This window comes from Chlamydomonas reinhardtii, chromosome 3 (genome assembly GCF_000002595.2).
Source record: "Chlamydomonas reinhardtii strain CC-503 cw92 mt+ chromosome 3, whole genome shotgun sequence".
In the NCBI taxonomy this organism is placed as follows: domain Eukaryota; kingdom Viridiplantae; phylum Chlorophyta; class Chlorophyceae; order Chlamydomonadales; family Chlamydomonadaceae; genus Chlamydomonas; species Chlamydomonas reinhardtii.
The window spans coordinates 5693072-5708170 of record NC_057006.1 but is presented as its reverse complement, the minus strand read 5'-3'; the positions used below and the strand labels follow the sequence as shown (position 1 = coordinate 5708170).

The window sequence follows — 15099 nt, the reverse complement described above, 5'->3', positions numbered from 1 at the left end:
GGATGAGGCGTCGTTGTCGGCGTTTGCCTTCCTTGACGGCTACACACTGGGTGTGACGGTGGGCATCATCACGCCCTACCGGGCGCAGCGGGACATGCTGCGGCGCAAGTTCGCAGAGGCGCTTGGGCCGGCGGTGCTGGAGGCGGTCAAGATCGAGACCGTGGACTCGTTCCAGGTGGGGGAGGGGTCAAGCCGCGGCGGGGCAGCGGGGTCACGGCGGCACACGCAGGATAGGGGTGGGGGCTCCCATGCCACGTACACGTTGTGATAGACCCTTGCTATTTGTTGTCTAGTGCAGTAGATTTTCTTGTCACACCTGCGCAACCCTGCAGCCATCTGTCACACGCACGCCATCATGCATACGCACACACAGGGCAAGCAGCTGGATGTGATCATCCTGTCCTGCGTCCGCACCTCCCGCCCCGGCGGCGGCGGCGGCGGTAGCGGCGGTAACGGCGGCGGCGGCGGCGGCGTGGGCTTCCTGGCGGACGTGCGGCGCATGAACGTGGCCATCACGCGAGCTAAGCAGGCGCTGTGGGTGCTGGGGCAGTTCGGCGCGTTGAGGCGCGAGCCCAGCTGGTCCGCACTCATTGGTGCGTGCTGGGCGGGCGGGTGGGCAGGTGGACGGGTGGTGCTGGTGTGGTGCTGGTGCTGGTGCTGGTGCTGGTGCTGGTGCTGGGGTGGGGTGGGGCGGGCGTGTGGGGCAGCGGGGAGGATGGGGAGGGTGGGGAGGCTGGCAGGCGACCGTGTGTCTGGTGGCTGCGGGCCCTGGGCTGCGGGTATGGTGGGCTCGGAGAGATGCCATCGGAATGGAATCCAGCTGTTGGTGTGCTTGTCACAACTTGTCCCACGACGCCGCACCGGGCCTTCTCCTGACTCCTCCTCCGCCTATCCCCAACACCAACAAACCAACATCACCACCACCCCCGCCACCCCCGCCACCCCCGCCACCCACACACACACCCGCCCCCCAGAGGACGCGGAGCAGCGCGGCTGCATCATCCAGGACGCCGGCGCCGAGGAGCTGTGCCCCGAGTGGGCCGCATACCGGCAGCGGCTCGACAGCCTGTGGAACCAGCACCAGCACCAGCACCACCAGCACCAGAACCTGCATGGGCGCGGCGGGAGAGGTGGTGGCGGCGGCGGTGGAGGGCGGGGCCCGCCACCCAGGCAGGCGCTGATGTCCGTGGGCCCGGGTGCTGGCGGGCCGCCGGCGGCGCACCAGCCGCCGCCGCCGCCGCCGCCCGGCAGGCGGCCAACACCGCCGGCAGGTGCGCTGGCAACAGGGGCGGGGCCGGCGAACGGGCCGGGTGGCCAGGGGCACGTTGTGCAGGGTGGGCAGCTACAGCCGCCGCCACTGCAGCCGGTGCAGGTGCTACAGCCGCCGGGGCTGGGCTCCGCGCCCGGGCAGCCCCAGCCGGCCTTCATAGTGCTGGCGCCGGGTGCTGCTTACATGGCGGGCGGCGGCGACGGCCAGCAGCAGCAGCAGCAGGTGGTGCTGATGCCGCCACAGCTGCCGGTGCAGGTGCAGGTGCAGCAGCCACAGCAGCCACCAGCGCAGCAGCAGCTACAGCCACCACAACAGCAGCAGCTACAGCCGCAGCACTACTTCGTGCCGCCGCCGCAGCCCCACCAAAGCGCCTACCAACCTCAGCAGCAGCAGCAGCAGCAGCAGCAGCAGCAGCCTATGGACGCAGAGGGTGGGCCACAAGGGCCAGGCACCGCGCCGCCGCCCAATCACGCAGCCCGCGGCGGCGGCGGCGGCGGCGGCGGCGGCGGCGGTCGTGCCACCCGCGGCGGCCGAGGTCGCGGCGGCCGGCATCCGCCCGGCGGTGGGTTGGGGCTGCAGCCCGTGGGTGCGGCGCATACACGGCCGCAGCAGCAGCAGCTGCCCATGCGACACCATGGGCAACTCCAGGGCGCTACGGGGTCCGCAGAGGAGGCAGGCGACGGACATGGACAGGGCGGGGGCGGCACGGGTGGCGGCGGCCGGGGCCAGGGCCGGCGGGGTCTGGCGGGGATGCTGCCCAAGCACGGTCGTGGCCGTGGTGGGGAGCTGGGGCAGGCGTCTGGCTGGGCTTTGGGGGGCGGGCAGCAGAGGCCACCGTCGCCGCAGCCCCCGCCGTCGTAATAGTGGAAGGTGTGAATGCAGGCAGGTGCAAGGGGGTGATCTGTTGCGCATTACAGGGGCGGCGGCTGTAGTGAAGGTGGAAGCGGTGATGGCTGCGACTGAGGCAGGGAGGCGGGAGCTGGGGTACGGCGGCACGCGCCAACCGTACGAGCAGGTGTGGGTGTTGGTGTGGTGCGAGGGGCGGCAGGCCGAAGGGCGGGGCTGCGGCCTGACTGTGCGGCGGCGTTGCAGGACGAGGGCCGGCCACTGCTGGTGCTAGATTTGGTAGTGCTGCTAGCTGGTGTGTGCCAGTGGTGCTGGGTTGCCGGGCTGGGCGATTGCCTGACAGTCATTGCCCCAGGAACTGTACCAGACACGCTCGCCCAAGATAGAGAGAGAATTTCAGCTGCCCCCCGTCACCTTTTGGCCCCATGAATGCTCCTCGCTCGCCTTCGGAGAGGCGAGAACCCAGCACTCGGCAGACCCGCCGGCCAGGACCCGGCTTACCGCGAAAGCACACACGCTACCGCTGCTCGCCTAGTATAGTAAGCCGCCGTGGGTGGGCGTCGTCATGCTTACGTACTCTTGCAAGCCCCAAAGCTGGCAAGCCAGGGTGAGGCCGGTAGGTGGCGAGTCCGCTGCTGCTTGCCCTCCAGGATTTACAGAGGTGGCTACCCCGCCATCAAAGCACCACGCACATAATCTGTCCGTATGTAGGAATGGGAGCTGGTAGGTTCGGCCGTTCGGGACTCGGTCCCAGCGGCGCGGAGGCCCGCGCGGACGACCCATACACACAGGTACGGTAAATGCCAGAAGCCATCAGCCACCGCCTCCACACGCGCCGGTACACAGCCTCCGCATGCAGTCCGTCCCGAGTCGTTCTAGCCAGTCCTAGCTCAGTCCCGAGCCATCGTACGTGGCACGCGCCGTAATAATCCAATGCCGCCACGCACGGCAGCTTACCACACGTACGATGTCCTACACCGCCTGCGACGGCCACCATGCAACGTCCACGCGCATCCGCATGCATGCTCTCGTAACATATCACGCAGAGCCCCCGCCATCGCAGAAGTAGTGATGAACTCTTAGCTAGCCCCAGCAGCCACGTGAGCCCCGCACGGGCAACTCTCCGCACGCCTCTCCGCCCAAACCGCATGCATCCCAAAGATCACATTAGATGCCGTGCCACGATGCCGTGCTTGCTGCACAGCTTCTGCAACATCATCTTCACTTCCGCCACGTCGGACACCAGGCCTGTCATGCGCTCGTCGATGGAATCAAGCTTGCTGGAAATTCTTGTGAAGCGGGCATCAAGTGAAATGCCCGCGGTGACAAAGACCACGGTCGCCACTGCGGTCGCCAGACATTCCCGGGCTGGAAAAGCAGCCCACGACCGCTCAGTGGACGGTCCTTGAGTGGACTGACACCTAATAGCTGAGCGGTTCTGGCCGCGCTTTGCAAAGGGCATTTGGCCGAAGGGGCCTCGGATGCCAAATGAGCCGTTCATGACGAGGTTGACAGCGGTAATGCAAACAAGAATTAATACGATTCTACCTGGTAAAGCCATCGATTCTGGCTGGAATATAATTAGAACTGTGCCCATGCTGCCGAGCCCCATCCGGAAACAGGCTCGCTCGCAACCCGGTAACCGCCAAACAGGGGTTGCTGCACTGGGTAGCAGGTAACAAGTGTTCCCCGGTCACGGGAAAAGGGGCTGAGCCCCTCCACAGTCTGAGGCCGAACAACCTCATCGCCCGGACATAGCCGGGGTCGGTTTCCACAGGCACATAGCCAAACCAGGTGCCTAGCAATCGCGATCAGCAGAGCCAACCGCAGCCAGACGTAGCACAGTTGTCAACAGCCGCACTACTTGTCATGCCGCTACGCATGCCCCACCGCGGACCGCTACCTGGACACCAGCCGGCTCCTCAGCCTGCGCGCTTGCGCCGCGTCTTGGGCGGCGTTGCGCTCTTTATTGGTCATCTTTATTAGGGGTGTGGGACTCAGCCCCACACCCCTGACGCAGGCAAAACTGGCTGGTTCAGTAGACTTGGTACCCAGTTTGCGCGGTGGTCTTTTTCCTGGTGTAGTCCAGTATGACTTTCCTCTTAATTCTGCGCCTCGGGCCCTGTCGGGCCCTTTACCTGGGTAGCAGGTAAAAAGGTTTCTGAAGTTTGAGATGGAGGGCTGCTGAGGGTCTCGATCACCTACCAATTACAGCGTTGAAAATCATGATCTCGTCTTGCTCAAATTTCTACGCCGCCTATTAAACCCCCCAGCTCCGCAGCGCGATGGCTCGCCCTTTGCGGGGTTTCCAAGGCCGTGGTATAGCGACCGTTTGCTGAAGGGGCGGGTTACTACAGCGTGTTGAACTGGCAGGAGACAGCTTGGGGGACAGGACCACAGCCACGACCAGCAGTGACCAGGGGAGTGACCAAGGGGAGTGACTCTAGGTATATATGGCGTGTCACAACCAGCAGGCCGGCATTCGAGGACTCCGCTTTGGGCTACAGGTGACCTGTTGTAATTTTATACAGGGGGTAATTTTATACAGCCGCCCGTTCTCACTGGGTTCTTGAAGTTAGGGGCTGTCCTCCTGGACTTAAGATATCCTTGCCATACCCTATGAGCCTGTCGGGTCAGATTCCACGCCGGGTTCATCTTTGTCAGCCCAACTCAAGCATAGCACGCACTAGTCGCCTTAATAATTCTTATACTTGATACAAAGGAGTATGTACGCACGTCTTTAGGAGTTAGCACAACCTTTGGGAAACTCGCTGTCGGGATGCTGGCGGACATGAGCATGTAGTCGCTTCTGAGCTCACAGAGCACAACGACGGCTCTAAATTACTTCTAGAATGCGAATGATTATATCAAGGAAGATATGCGGGCCTTCCGTCACAAGAAGACGCAACAAGATGCGCCAAAATGCACCAGTCGCGTGCGATGGCGCAAAAAGGGCTAAAACCCACACCAATCACCCTATGTGCTTAGGAGGTCACCACCCGGGGCCAGCGGGGTGAAAGTTTGGTTGGGGCAGGTGCGTGGCCGGGCGGGCGGGCGATGCAGCGTGACCCACAGGTGTTTACTAGGGTGTATAAAATTACAACAGTTTTCGGTTTCCCGTCCATTCACACCCATCCCCGGCGCTTGGCCCGCACAGGCGTATTCGTAATACCCGTGACCAGCCGTCCTAGGGCACTCATCTATACTAGTATACCATCCCACAGCCCAAAGCGCATGAGGAGAAGCCCGCCCATGTAGCTGCTACGGCCCCACGAGCCGAAACTGTATAAAATTACAACGGGCCACCTGTATTGTCTTTCACGGAAAAGTAGGCTGAGCCCACGCCACGTCTGCAGTTAATTTGCTTGAGGTGGCAAGCGTCTACCTCATCTCCGGACCTTAGCCAGAGTCGCTTTGTACCTGGTTTGTGTGTGCGACGATGTATGTATGGGACAGGGTTTAGGCAGGTTGGCGAGGTCCCGTAGGGTGCAGCTGACGCCCATACCCGAAGCCGACGGCAAACAATTTGCAGCGGCAGAGCAGAGTCGCTTTGTACCTGCTGGTTTGTAACAGGGCGGGCACAGCAGCCCGTGCGGGCCCACCATTAATGTGTATGTCCAGTCGCGTCCAGCGTCAAGCACAAGCACAGCCAGCACGTGCAGGACAATCAGACAGCAGGAGCCACAACACTACTCCTCACTTCCATACCGTATACCGTGTGCTTGTGCTGTGCTGCCATACCGTATACCGTTTGCTTGTGCTGTGCGTGCTTGCCAGCAAAGCCACCCGCAGACGGCCTCGACCAGCGCCGTTTCTATCGTGCTTGGGCGACGCCGCGCTGCCCTACTCCACGTGGCCTTGCTTGCTCGCCCACCCGCCTCCGCTATGCACATGCTGCACGTCTCCACGCACTGCTAGGCGGCCCGCTGCCACTGCTGCTACCGGTACTACTGGTGGGACCAGGCCTTCCACCACGCACCACCGCCGCCGCCGCCGCCGCCGCCGCCGCCACCGCGGCGCCAGGCCACCGGCGGCGGCCGCACTCAATCAACCAAGCTAGCAGCATCTTCTATCCTTGCGTGGCAGCAGTAGTGGCTTGTTGGGCAACCTCAGGGGCTCGCTTCAGGAACCACAGCAGCGTCTACTTCTCCACCGCCGCCTCCACGCAGCGGCCAGCACTACCCAGAGGCCGCAGTGACGGCCGCCGCGCGCGCGCCGCCGCCGCCGCCGCCGCCGCCGCCGCCGCCGCCGCCGCCGAGGGCGCCGCCGCACGTCTCCACCGCCGCGGTGGCGGTGGCGCTGACGGCGGGCGGCCTTGGCGTGGGGCGGGGTGGACCCGGCGGCGGCGGCGCGCGCGGCGGCATGCCATATATATGGCAGCCAAATGACCAGCAGCAGTTACGAGGCCGTTAGCCCTTGCTGGCCCTTGACGGCGACGGCCCCCGCCGTGGGTCACAGGCCCCGTCGCCAGGGTGGCGGGGCTCGCTCAGGGGGCCGTGCGTGGGGTATGCGTGCCGAGCCCCTGGCGCACGCGGAACAGGCCCTACCTGTCGGCCCCGTTACGTACGGACCTGGCTCCAGATCAAGCACACGCACTACAATTACAAAGTCAAGCAGGATGGCTGGCTGACGGCCCTCACGCACGATGGCCATTGGGCGGCCTTGCCTCGGGGCAATCAAGTGGTGGTCGGTGCTGAGACTGCTGACTTGAGAGACCGGGACACCGCGTGAGTGGGTGGCGGGCGGGGTGCGTGCTGGGCTTATTATTAGGGTGGGAGGACGAGTAGTGGGCAGGCAGGTAGCCTGCTTGTCCGCGGCAGGAGGTAGGTGGGGAGCGAGGAGTGGGGTCGTCATGAGGGCACGTGGGGGTGACTGCCCATGCATGCCGTGGCGCGCGGGCATGTGAGCCACTGGCTGACTATCTAGTTAAGCACGCACACACACGCACACGCACGCACAGCACACACACACACACACACACACACACACCAGTAAAGCAACCCTTGCCGCAGGCCGTCTGAGTAGTGGCGGATGTGTGTGTGGGGAGTTTAGGTAGTGACAGTAATGAGATGCCTGCTGGGCGGGGTCATGGGGGTGGGCACGCTGCCGGTCAGGATCCACGAACTGCGATGAGAGTTAAGCCGTTCGAACCGCTGAGAGGTGCAGTGTGGGAGTAGTGGCGTACCCGTACAGCGGTAACGACACCCTCCACAGCCATCATATGACAGCTTTTACGGTTCCACTGCTACATGCAGTGGCGCGGCAGGCAGCAGCTGCGTGCAAGCAATCAACACGGTATGTATAAGTGGTTCGTTGCCCATGTACTAGCGCGTTGAATGTTGTGCTAGGTAGGGGCGGGCGGGCGGTTGTAGACGTTGCAGGACTTGGGCCGCGGGGCACATGGTGCTGCTGCGGGTGAGGTGCTGCTGGTGCTAGCTGCTGGTGCTGGTGCTGGTGCTGCTGGCTTATTTCTCGGAGAGTTGGAGGCCGTGCCGTGCGTGGCACGGAGCCACGCACGCGCGGTGCAAATGCCGTATTACGCCTACCTTACTTGTTACATGCACGCAGCGCGCGCAGCTGCCAGCAGCAGCCCACGTGTTATGCAATCACCAAGCAAGCAACTGGCGATGTTTTGCCTGCCATAGGTTGGCCTTCCGCAATTCCGCCACAGCAGTCCTTGACGCACAGGGCTCCTTGGCGCCTGACATCTCGCACTTCAAATGTGCAACTCATTGGTGCGTGCAAGCAATGTGAAATGCAACCGCTAACGCACAACGCACCCGACTGCAGAACTTAGTAAGAGCCTGCTTTCCGCGTCGCCGCCTATGCCACGTACGCCTGCCTCCCTAACTAACCGTCTCTGCTCTGGCTGCTACTGCCTCTTCCGGCTACAGCTTGCTTGGCACGGCTACTGCATGCGGCTACTGCCACTGCTACTGCGGCCATCTACTGCCGCTCCTTCTTACTTGTCCTCCTCAGCCAGTAGCAGCCAGAAGCGGCCCCCCCAGCGCCGCTGCTCCACCCGGAACCGCCAGCCCGTCAGGCTGTGCATGTAGGAGGCGAACAGGTCGCACTGCTCGCCGGGCGTGTGGAGGCTGCTGTTGATGCACCCATCTCCCAAACTGAACTCGGTGGCGCCGCAGATCAAGCCCGCCAGAATCTGGTCCGCCAGGTAATTATGCGGCTCGTCCTCGCCGGCGCCGCCGCCACACACCAGCACCCGCGCGCGCTGCAGCCGCGTGAAGCGCGCCTCCTCCGCCGCCGCCTGCCGCATTGCCGCCAACTCCTGCTTCACAGCCTCCAGCTCCTGTTGGACCTCGCCTAGCTTCTCCTTCACGCCATCCACATCGCTGCCTAGTGACAGCTGACCTGCCCGCAGATCTTTCAGTTGGGCCGCGGCCTGCTCACCCGAGGCCGCCAGGGCCAGCAGTGCCGACTCAGCGCCGCGGGCCGTGTCCAGAAGCTGACGCGCCTGGTGAGGCAGCGCGGCGGTAGTGGCGGGGGTGGCGCGAGCAGTAGCAGTGGCATCAGGGGCAGCAGGGGCCTCATCAGTGGCAGCAGCCGCGGCGGGCCGCGCCGCCGCGTTGTTGGGCTGCTGCTCAGGTGGTGGCGGCTCGGCGGCAGCAGCGGCGCTTGCGCGTACGACGACGCAGCGGCGCAGTGCAGGGCGCGCGCACGACCGAGGCGACGGAAGGATGCCGCGGCAGTGTCGGGCTGCTGCTGCAGGCACCACCTGGTGCTGGCCGCTGCTGAGCTGCAACATGGTACTTGATACAATTAGCGTGCTAAAATGCGAGTTGCCTGTAGTAGTAAGTAAGCTCAGCGGTTCGGCGCCAAATGGAATGAACCCGTTCGGACGGTATGTCAGCAGCAGTGCAGCGGTGTTCCGGCTACATGCGTTATGGCTTGCGAGCTACTGAATCTGTACAAGGCTTATCGCGTCGAGCTGCAAAATCCGAGCTAGGGTTTTCATGGGCCCGTGGCCCGGGTTTTCGTTCCACGCCCCAAGGGGGAGGGGTAGAAAGCTCAGGTTCTTTTCTTACCCCATGCTCAGAATTTCAGAGCTCTAGGAGAGCATTATGCACGTGCTTTTGATTTTTCATGGTGAGGAAGTTCACCGCCAAAGTTGGGGGGTCGGTCGTCGTCCCTGGGGGGTCCGCGGAGCCAATCCTGGAGGATTTCGGGAAGCGCCCCACAAGCAGAACTAGGGGCCAACTGCAGCAGTACGAGGCTCGCATGCGCAAGTTATGCCGTAGTGAGCACAAATAAAGCGTTGGAGGGCTAAGTTGCGCGTCCTGGCGTGGACATGTCCCCACATTCGACACATGCGCGCTGCCCGGCTGGGCTCTCTAGCGCTGGTGCGCATGAATTCACGTCTAACAAGGCTGCCGATGCACACTGTCCAACCGTCACACGGCAGAAAGTTCAGCGCGGGGTGGGCTGGGTCGAGGGGGTTTCCATGGATGGATGGGATCCCGCCTGTGACCGAAGTCTCAGAACAGGACCGCTGATGGCACAGGGTGATAGTGCTCGTCAAGAGGAGTCGATTGACACCACTTTGGTATAAAATGGATGGGTTTTAACCCCGAAACAACAAGGTTTTGTCCGTGGGGTGGTCGGTCGTCCCCTCAAGGGGGGTCCCGGGGGATTTCGGGGCATGGGGCGGGTCTGGCACTTTGTTTCCTACCCCCCCCCCCCCCGCCCCCACCCTGCCATTCCCGCCATTGCCACGGAGAGCTTTGCAGGCTATCTGGAGTGAGCTGCCACTAAGCAAGGCCGTTAAAGCTGTTGGGGCCGCCAGGTGCGTATGGCACTGGCCCCGCCCTTCCACGCACCCTCGCTCCTATCCTTACTTGTTGTCAACCCCTAATCCTGCTCCGGTATGGATGGGCTGTCCCGTCCGCGATGCTCCCACAGCCTTAGTCGTGTTCACTAGCCTAGCCCCCTGAACGCGCCGCCCCACATCCCTTCCATTGACAGCATAATTGTCGGGTAATAATAAGCACACTTGTTAAGTGGTAGTCTGGGCTGCAGGCACACCCAACCCTAAATTCCAAGCAGGCTGACAAACATATACGTTCCACGCAATATATAACCGCACTCCACACCACGCGCACCATATCACATCTCCACACGCATCATCGGGCTTGTACCACTCCTCCGTGCTCCCTGCTGCTACTGCTGCTACTGCTGCCGCACTACGCACTGTCTGTAGCAGGACAGATGGTCCCAAGGCGGCATCACAAGATGTCATCCAGGATCCTTTCCCATCTAGGAGATGTCGTTGGCGATGTGGGTTTCTCCCACACTGTCTGAGTGCGTGCGGATGAGCCAGCCATGCCTGCAGGCTGCTGCCGCCACAACATGCAGCATGCACTTGCTCTGGCTGCTACTGCTGCCTCTTCCGGCTACAGCCTGGCTACTGCTACTGCCACTGCTACTGCCACTGCTACTGTGCGTGGCTACTGCCACAGCTACTTATCCTCCTCAGCCAGCAGCAACATGAAGCGGCGCCAGGGCCGCCGCTTCACCCGGAACCGCCAGCCCGTCAGGCTGTGCATGTAGGAGGCGAACTCGTTGCACTGCTCGCCCGGCGCGTGGGGGCTGCCAGTGATGCACCCATCTCCCAAATCGAACTCGGTCTCGCCGCAGATCAAGCCCGCCAGAATCTGGTCCGCCGGGTAATTATACTGCTCGTCCTCGCTATCCTCGCCGCCACACACCAGCACCCGCGCGCGCTGCAGCCGCGTGAAACGCGCCTCCTCCGCCGCCGCCTGCCGCATTGCCGCCAGCTCCTGCTTCACAGCCTCCAGCTCCTGCTTCACCTCGCCTAGCTTCTCCTTCACGCCATCCACATCGCTGCCCAGTGACAGCTGACCTGCCCGCAGATCTTTCAGTTGGGCCGCGGCCTGCTCATCACCCGAGGCTGCCAGGGCCGCCGGCAGCGCCGACTCATCGGCGCCGCCGCGTGTCGTGTCCAGAAGCTGACGCGCCTGGTGAGGCAGCGCGGCGGTAGTGGCGGGGGTGGCGCGAGCAGTAGCAGTGGCATCAGGGGCAGCAGGGGCCTCATCAGTGGCAGCAGCCGCGGCGGGCCGCGCCGCCGCGTTGTTGGGCTGCTGCTCAGGTGGTGGCGGCTCGGCGGCAGCGGCGCTTGCGCGCACGACGACGCAGCGGCGCAGTGCAGGGCGTGCGCACGCCCGAGGGGAAGGAAGGCAGTGCCGGGCTGCTGCTGCAGGCACCACCTGGTGCCGGCTGCTGCTGAGCTGCAACATGGTTGGTACTCTACGAATTAAGCGTGCCAAAATGCGAGTTGCCTGCAGTAGCAAGTGAGCTCAGCGGTTTGGCGCCAAATGGAATGAACCGTTCGGACGGTATGTGAGCAGCAGCACTGCAGCGGTGTTCTGGCTACATGCGTTATGACTTGCGAGCTATTGAATCTGTACAACCCAAGGCTTATCGCGTCGAGCTGCAAAATCGAGCTATAGGGTAGTTTTCATGGGCCCGCCGTGGCCAGGTTTTCACCTCCCAAGCTTTTCAAGCCCCCTACCTGCTTCATGTGCCTGCTGGTCCGCGCCCGCGGGTCCCGTTCCCGCCATTGCCCCGGAGCGAGAGCTTTGCAGGCTATCTAGAGTGAGCTGCCACGAAGCAAGCTACACCGTGAAACCTGTTGGGCCGTCGATCGGTAGACGCATATGGCACTGGCCCCGCCGCTCTTCCACGCACCCTCGCTCCAATCCTTGTTCGTTGTCAACCCCTAACCCTGCTCTGCTGGTGCATGGATGGCGGGCTGCCTCGTCCACCGCAATGCTCCCACAGGCTAGGTCGTGCTTACTGGCCTAGCTCCTTAACGCGCCGCCGCACATCCCTCCCATCGACACGACGTATGCTTGCTTGAAGGGTAAGCACAATCATTCCAAGTGGTAGTATGGGCTGCAGGCACACGCACCAACTGTAAATTCAGCCAAGCAGGCTGACAAACATGCACGTCCCACGCCATACCCGTACCGCGCACCCACGCTGACCACGCGCACCATACGACATGACCACTTCTCCGTGCTCCCTGCTGCTACTGCTGCCGCGCTACGCACTGTCTGCAGCAGGACAGCTGGTCCCAAGGCGGCAACGCAAGATGTCATCCGACAGCAGGGTTTTTTCCCATCTAGGAGATGTCGTTGGCGATGTGGGTTTCTCCCACACTGTTTGAATGTGTGCGCACGAGCCAGCCATGCCTGCAGGCTGCTGCCGCCACAACATATGCAGCAGGCACTTGATGACTACAGGTACCACGTACGTTGCCGCAGCCATCCAGACCCCTACCCTCACCTAATTGCTACTTGATTAGCAACCGCCTCCCGTGTTGATAATCCTCGCCACCCCCTAAAGATGCATATGCGCATTCTGCCTCACGCACCACCATGCCGCGCTCCACACGGCCAGCTGGGCACACCACCTGCATGCACAGCCGCCGCCGCTCCTCATCAGCTGCTGCTGGTGCTGCTCCTGCTCTGTGCCGCCTGCGCCGCCTGCGGGCTGGCGCCCGCCACCGCCGCTGCCCCTGCTGCTGCTACACCACCTCCTCCAGCCAGTACCTGCAGCTGTTGGTTCTGTTGCTTCCGCCCTCCTCCACCTCCACCGCCATCTCCACCACCTCGGACACGACACGGAAGCGCAGGCCTGTGAGCCCCGCCAGCTCGTCTGCGTACCCGCGCGCAATGTGCTCGCAGCTTGAGGCCACGTCTAGCCGGGTTTCGCCGCGTGTTAGCGCCGCCAGAAAGCGGCTCATTCTCGAGTTGTAACCGCGCACGCCGACAATCAACTCGTGCGCGCGCTGCAGCCGTGTGAGACGCGCCTCCGCAGCCGCCGCCTGCCGCATTGCCGCCAGCTCCTGCTTCACAGCCTCCAGCTCCTGCTGCACAGCCTCCTGACCCACGCGCAGCTGCCGCAGCTCCGACACGAGCGAAGCAGCGGCGGCGGTGACCTTGCCTTCCGCCGCGGCGCCCGAGGTGGCTCGCGACGAGTCACCCAGCGCCGAGCTCGGCGGCTTCCTGGCCGGCGGCTCCGCGCCAGAGGCAGAGCCCGCGGCAGCAGCGGCAGCGGCAGCGGTAGCGGCAGCGGCCGCGCGGGCGTGAGTGGGAGCAGCAGGCATTCCGTTGACGTAGCTGTGGCGTGAATTGCGCGGGGCCAGTCGCGCGCCGCCGCTGGCTGCCGCTGCGGAGCGGCCCGAGGCCCTGCTGCTGCTGCAGCTCGCGAGAGCGTGAGGCATAGCACAGGACAGGTACATATCTTGTTGTGTGGTAGCTTGGAGGTGTGGTAGCTTGGAGGTGTGATATGGAGCGCGGAACGAAAATTATACATGTATGCGCGCGGTCGCTCATCTCGTCGTCTGAACGAGCCCGCCGCCGCCCATTCGGCCGGCACCTCGCTCCCGCCCCCCTCCCCTTGCCCATCGCCTCCCCACGCCCCTGCAACCCAGCGGGCAGCAGCACATTGCTGCTGATGAGGATGGCCCCTCACCCCACACTGTACGTCCGCCGCCCCCCATACGCATGCCCCAGCCACGCACACAGGACCCTCTGCTCTTGCTCCTAGGAACACAGCGACCCCCACACAGCACCGGACGGAGCCTGCCTCGTACCTGACACACGCACACACACAGCAGCAGGTCATTCATTCGTTCATGATGCCCCCGCCTCCGCCGCCGCGCCCTCCACGCCCGCCGCCGCCGCCCCCGCCACCGCCCCCGCCGCCCCCGGCCCCGCCGCCGCCGCCGCCGCCGGCCGCAGCGCCTCGCGCTCCTGCCCCAGCACGTGCCTCAGCACCACCTCGGCGCCCGCCTTGCACAGCACGGCGTTGTAGTTGCGGCAGTCCAGGTGCTGCACGCACTGCGGACAGCCCTTGGCGTAGGGGCAGCCGCACTCGGACACGCGCTGGTAAGCCCGCTCCAGCAGCTGCGGGAACAGCGGCGCCGCCGCCGCCGACAGGCCAATGCCGCCGCGGTGCTTGTCGTACATCAGCAGTCGCTCGATGCGGTAGCGCGCGTCGTACGGGTTGTCGCACTCTGTGCCCAGGTCGCTGGGGTTTGTGGTGAGCAGCAGCAGCGGCACGACGTTGAGCAGGGCGTGGTTGGCGCCGTGGACGCCCTCGCGGAACACAAGGCCGCGCGCGTCGCACTCGGCACGAGCGGAGGGGGGCACGCGCACGTAGGTGGCCTGCGTGGGGTGGGTGGGGGTTGGGGTGTGGGGGTTGGGGTGTGGGTTGGGGGTTGGGTTGGGGTGTGGGTTAGGGTTGGTGGGAAGTGGGTTGGGGTGCTGGGAGGCAGGTTGAGGTGGGATGGGATGAGGTGGATTGATTTGGGTTGGTGGGGGAGACTGCACGGGGAGGCTGCGTGTCCTCCCCTTGCTTGCGTCGCCCTGCCCTCGCCTCCGGCCCGCACACACCCCAACCGATTCCCCCGGCTCCTCCGCACCTACGCCTCCAGTGCCACCCCGCCCCGCTCGCTCCTCCGCACTCTTCTGCATTGGGTTCGGTTCAGTTTGGGCTGGAACTTACCGCCCCCCTCCCTTCTCCCTCCCTACCCACCAGTACCCCCCTCCTCCCCCCTCCCTACAATTTCCCCTACCCTCCTCCCCCCTCCCCACCTATAACCCTCCCCCACTTCCTTAACTAGTCATGAATGTAACTCCCCCCCTCCCCCACTTCCCTCCTCCCCCACTTCCCCCCCCCCCACACACCTGTGTGTCGTACACCACGTCCGGCAGGAAGAGCTCCACGCTGTCAAACACCTGGCCGCTGCCCTGCCACACGCGGTGGAAGCCCAGGTAGCGAACCACCACCAGCGCGCCCTCGCAGCGGGCGGAGCCGCAGCCGCCGCCACTGCTGCTGCTACTGCCACTGCCGCCGCCACTGCTGCCGCCACGGGTGCTGCTACTGCTGCTACTGCCGCCAAGATGGGCGGGGCTGCTGTTGGTTGGGAGGGGGCCGCC

The 15099-nt window shown here is 64.0% G+C and overlaps 5 protein-coding genes across 5 annotated transcripts in view; 1 reads left to right on the top strand and 4 right to left on the bottom strand.

The window, feature by feature from the left end:
- Window positions 1–2509, top strand: part of CHLRE_03g187950v5 (uncharacterized protein) — a 9516-nt gene extending 7007 nt beyond the window's left edge. The window contains exons 12-14 of the mRNA XM_043061138.1: window positions 8–175; window positions 374–593; window positions 975–2509. Of these exons, the coding sequence (XP_042926267.1) occupies window positions 8–175; window positions 374–593; window positions 975–2131 (1545 nt within the window). The 3' untranslated portion in view covers window positions 2132–2509. The remainder of the gene's footprint in view (window positions 1–7; window positions 176–373; window positions 594–974) is intronic.
- A 5149-nt stretch (window positions 2510–7658) lies between these two features.
- CHLRE_03g187850v5 (uncharacterized protein) lies at window positions 7659–9153 on the bottom strand. The gene has a single exon (XM_043061137.1). The coding sequence runs from the start codon at window positions 8877–8879 to the stop codon at window positions 8079–8081; it is 801 nt and encodes a 266-aa protein (XP_042926266.1). The 5' UTR covers window positions 8880–9153; the 3' UTR covers window positions 7659–8078.
- An 808-nt stretch (window positions 9154–9961) lies between these two features.
- Window positions 9962–11603, bottom strand: CHLRE_03g187800v5 (uncharacterized protein). Its single transcript, XM_043061136.1, has one exon. The coding sequence runs from the start codon at window positions 11386–11388 to the stop codon at window positions 10591–10593; it is 798 nt and encodes a 265-aa protein (XP_042926265.1). The 5' UTR covers window positions 11389–11603; the 3' UTR covers window positions 9962–10590.
- A 128-nt stretch (window positions 11604–11731) lies between these two features.
- CHLRE_03g187750v5 (uncharacterized protein) lies at window positions 11732–13443 on the bottom strand. The gene has a single exon (XM_043061135.1). It carries the CDS (start codon window positions 13377–13379, stop codon window positions 12681–12683), a length of 699 nt encoding a protein of 232 aa, XP_042926264.1. The 5' UTR covers window positions 13380–13443; the 3' UTR covers window positions 11732–12680.
- Window positions 13444–13491: 48 nt separating this feature from the next.
- Window positions 13492–15099, bottom strand: part of CHLRE_03g187700v5 (uncharacterized protein) — a 14522-nt gene continuing 12914 nt past the window's right edge. The window contains exons 17-18 of the mRNA XM_043061134.1: window positions 14848–15076; window positions 13492–14325 (exon numbers count right to left, since the gene is read on the bottom strand). Of these exons, the coding sequence (XP_042926263.1) occupies window positions 13792–14325; window positions 14848–15076 (763 nt within the window). The 3' untranslated portion in view covers window positions 13492–13791. The remainder of the gene's footprint in view (window positions 14326–14847; window positions 15077–15099) is intronic.

What these genes read in the sequence shown, in the direction of transcription:
- CHLRE_03g187850v5 (XM_043061137.1), bottom strand. Translation starts at nt 8,879, where the DNA reads ATGTTGCAGCTCAGCAGCGGCCAGCACCAGGTGGTGCCTGCAGCAGCA.
- CHLRE_03g187800v5 (XM_043061136.1), bottom strand. Translation starts at nt 11,388, where the DNA reads ATGTTGCAGCTCAGCAGCAGCCGGCACCAGGTGGTGCCTGCAGCAGCA.
- CHLRE_03g187750v5 (XM_043061135.1), bottom strand. Translation starts at nt 13,379, where the DNA reads ATGCCTCACGCTCTCGCGAGCTGCAGCAGCAGCAGGGCCTCGGGCCGC.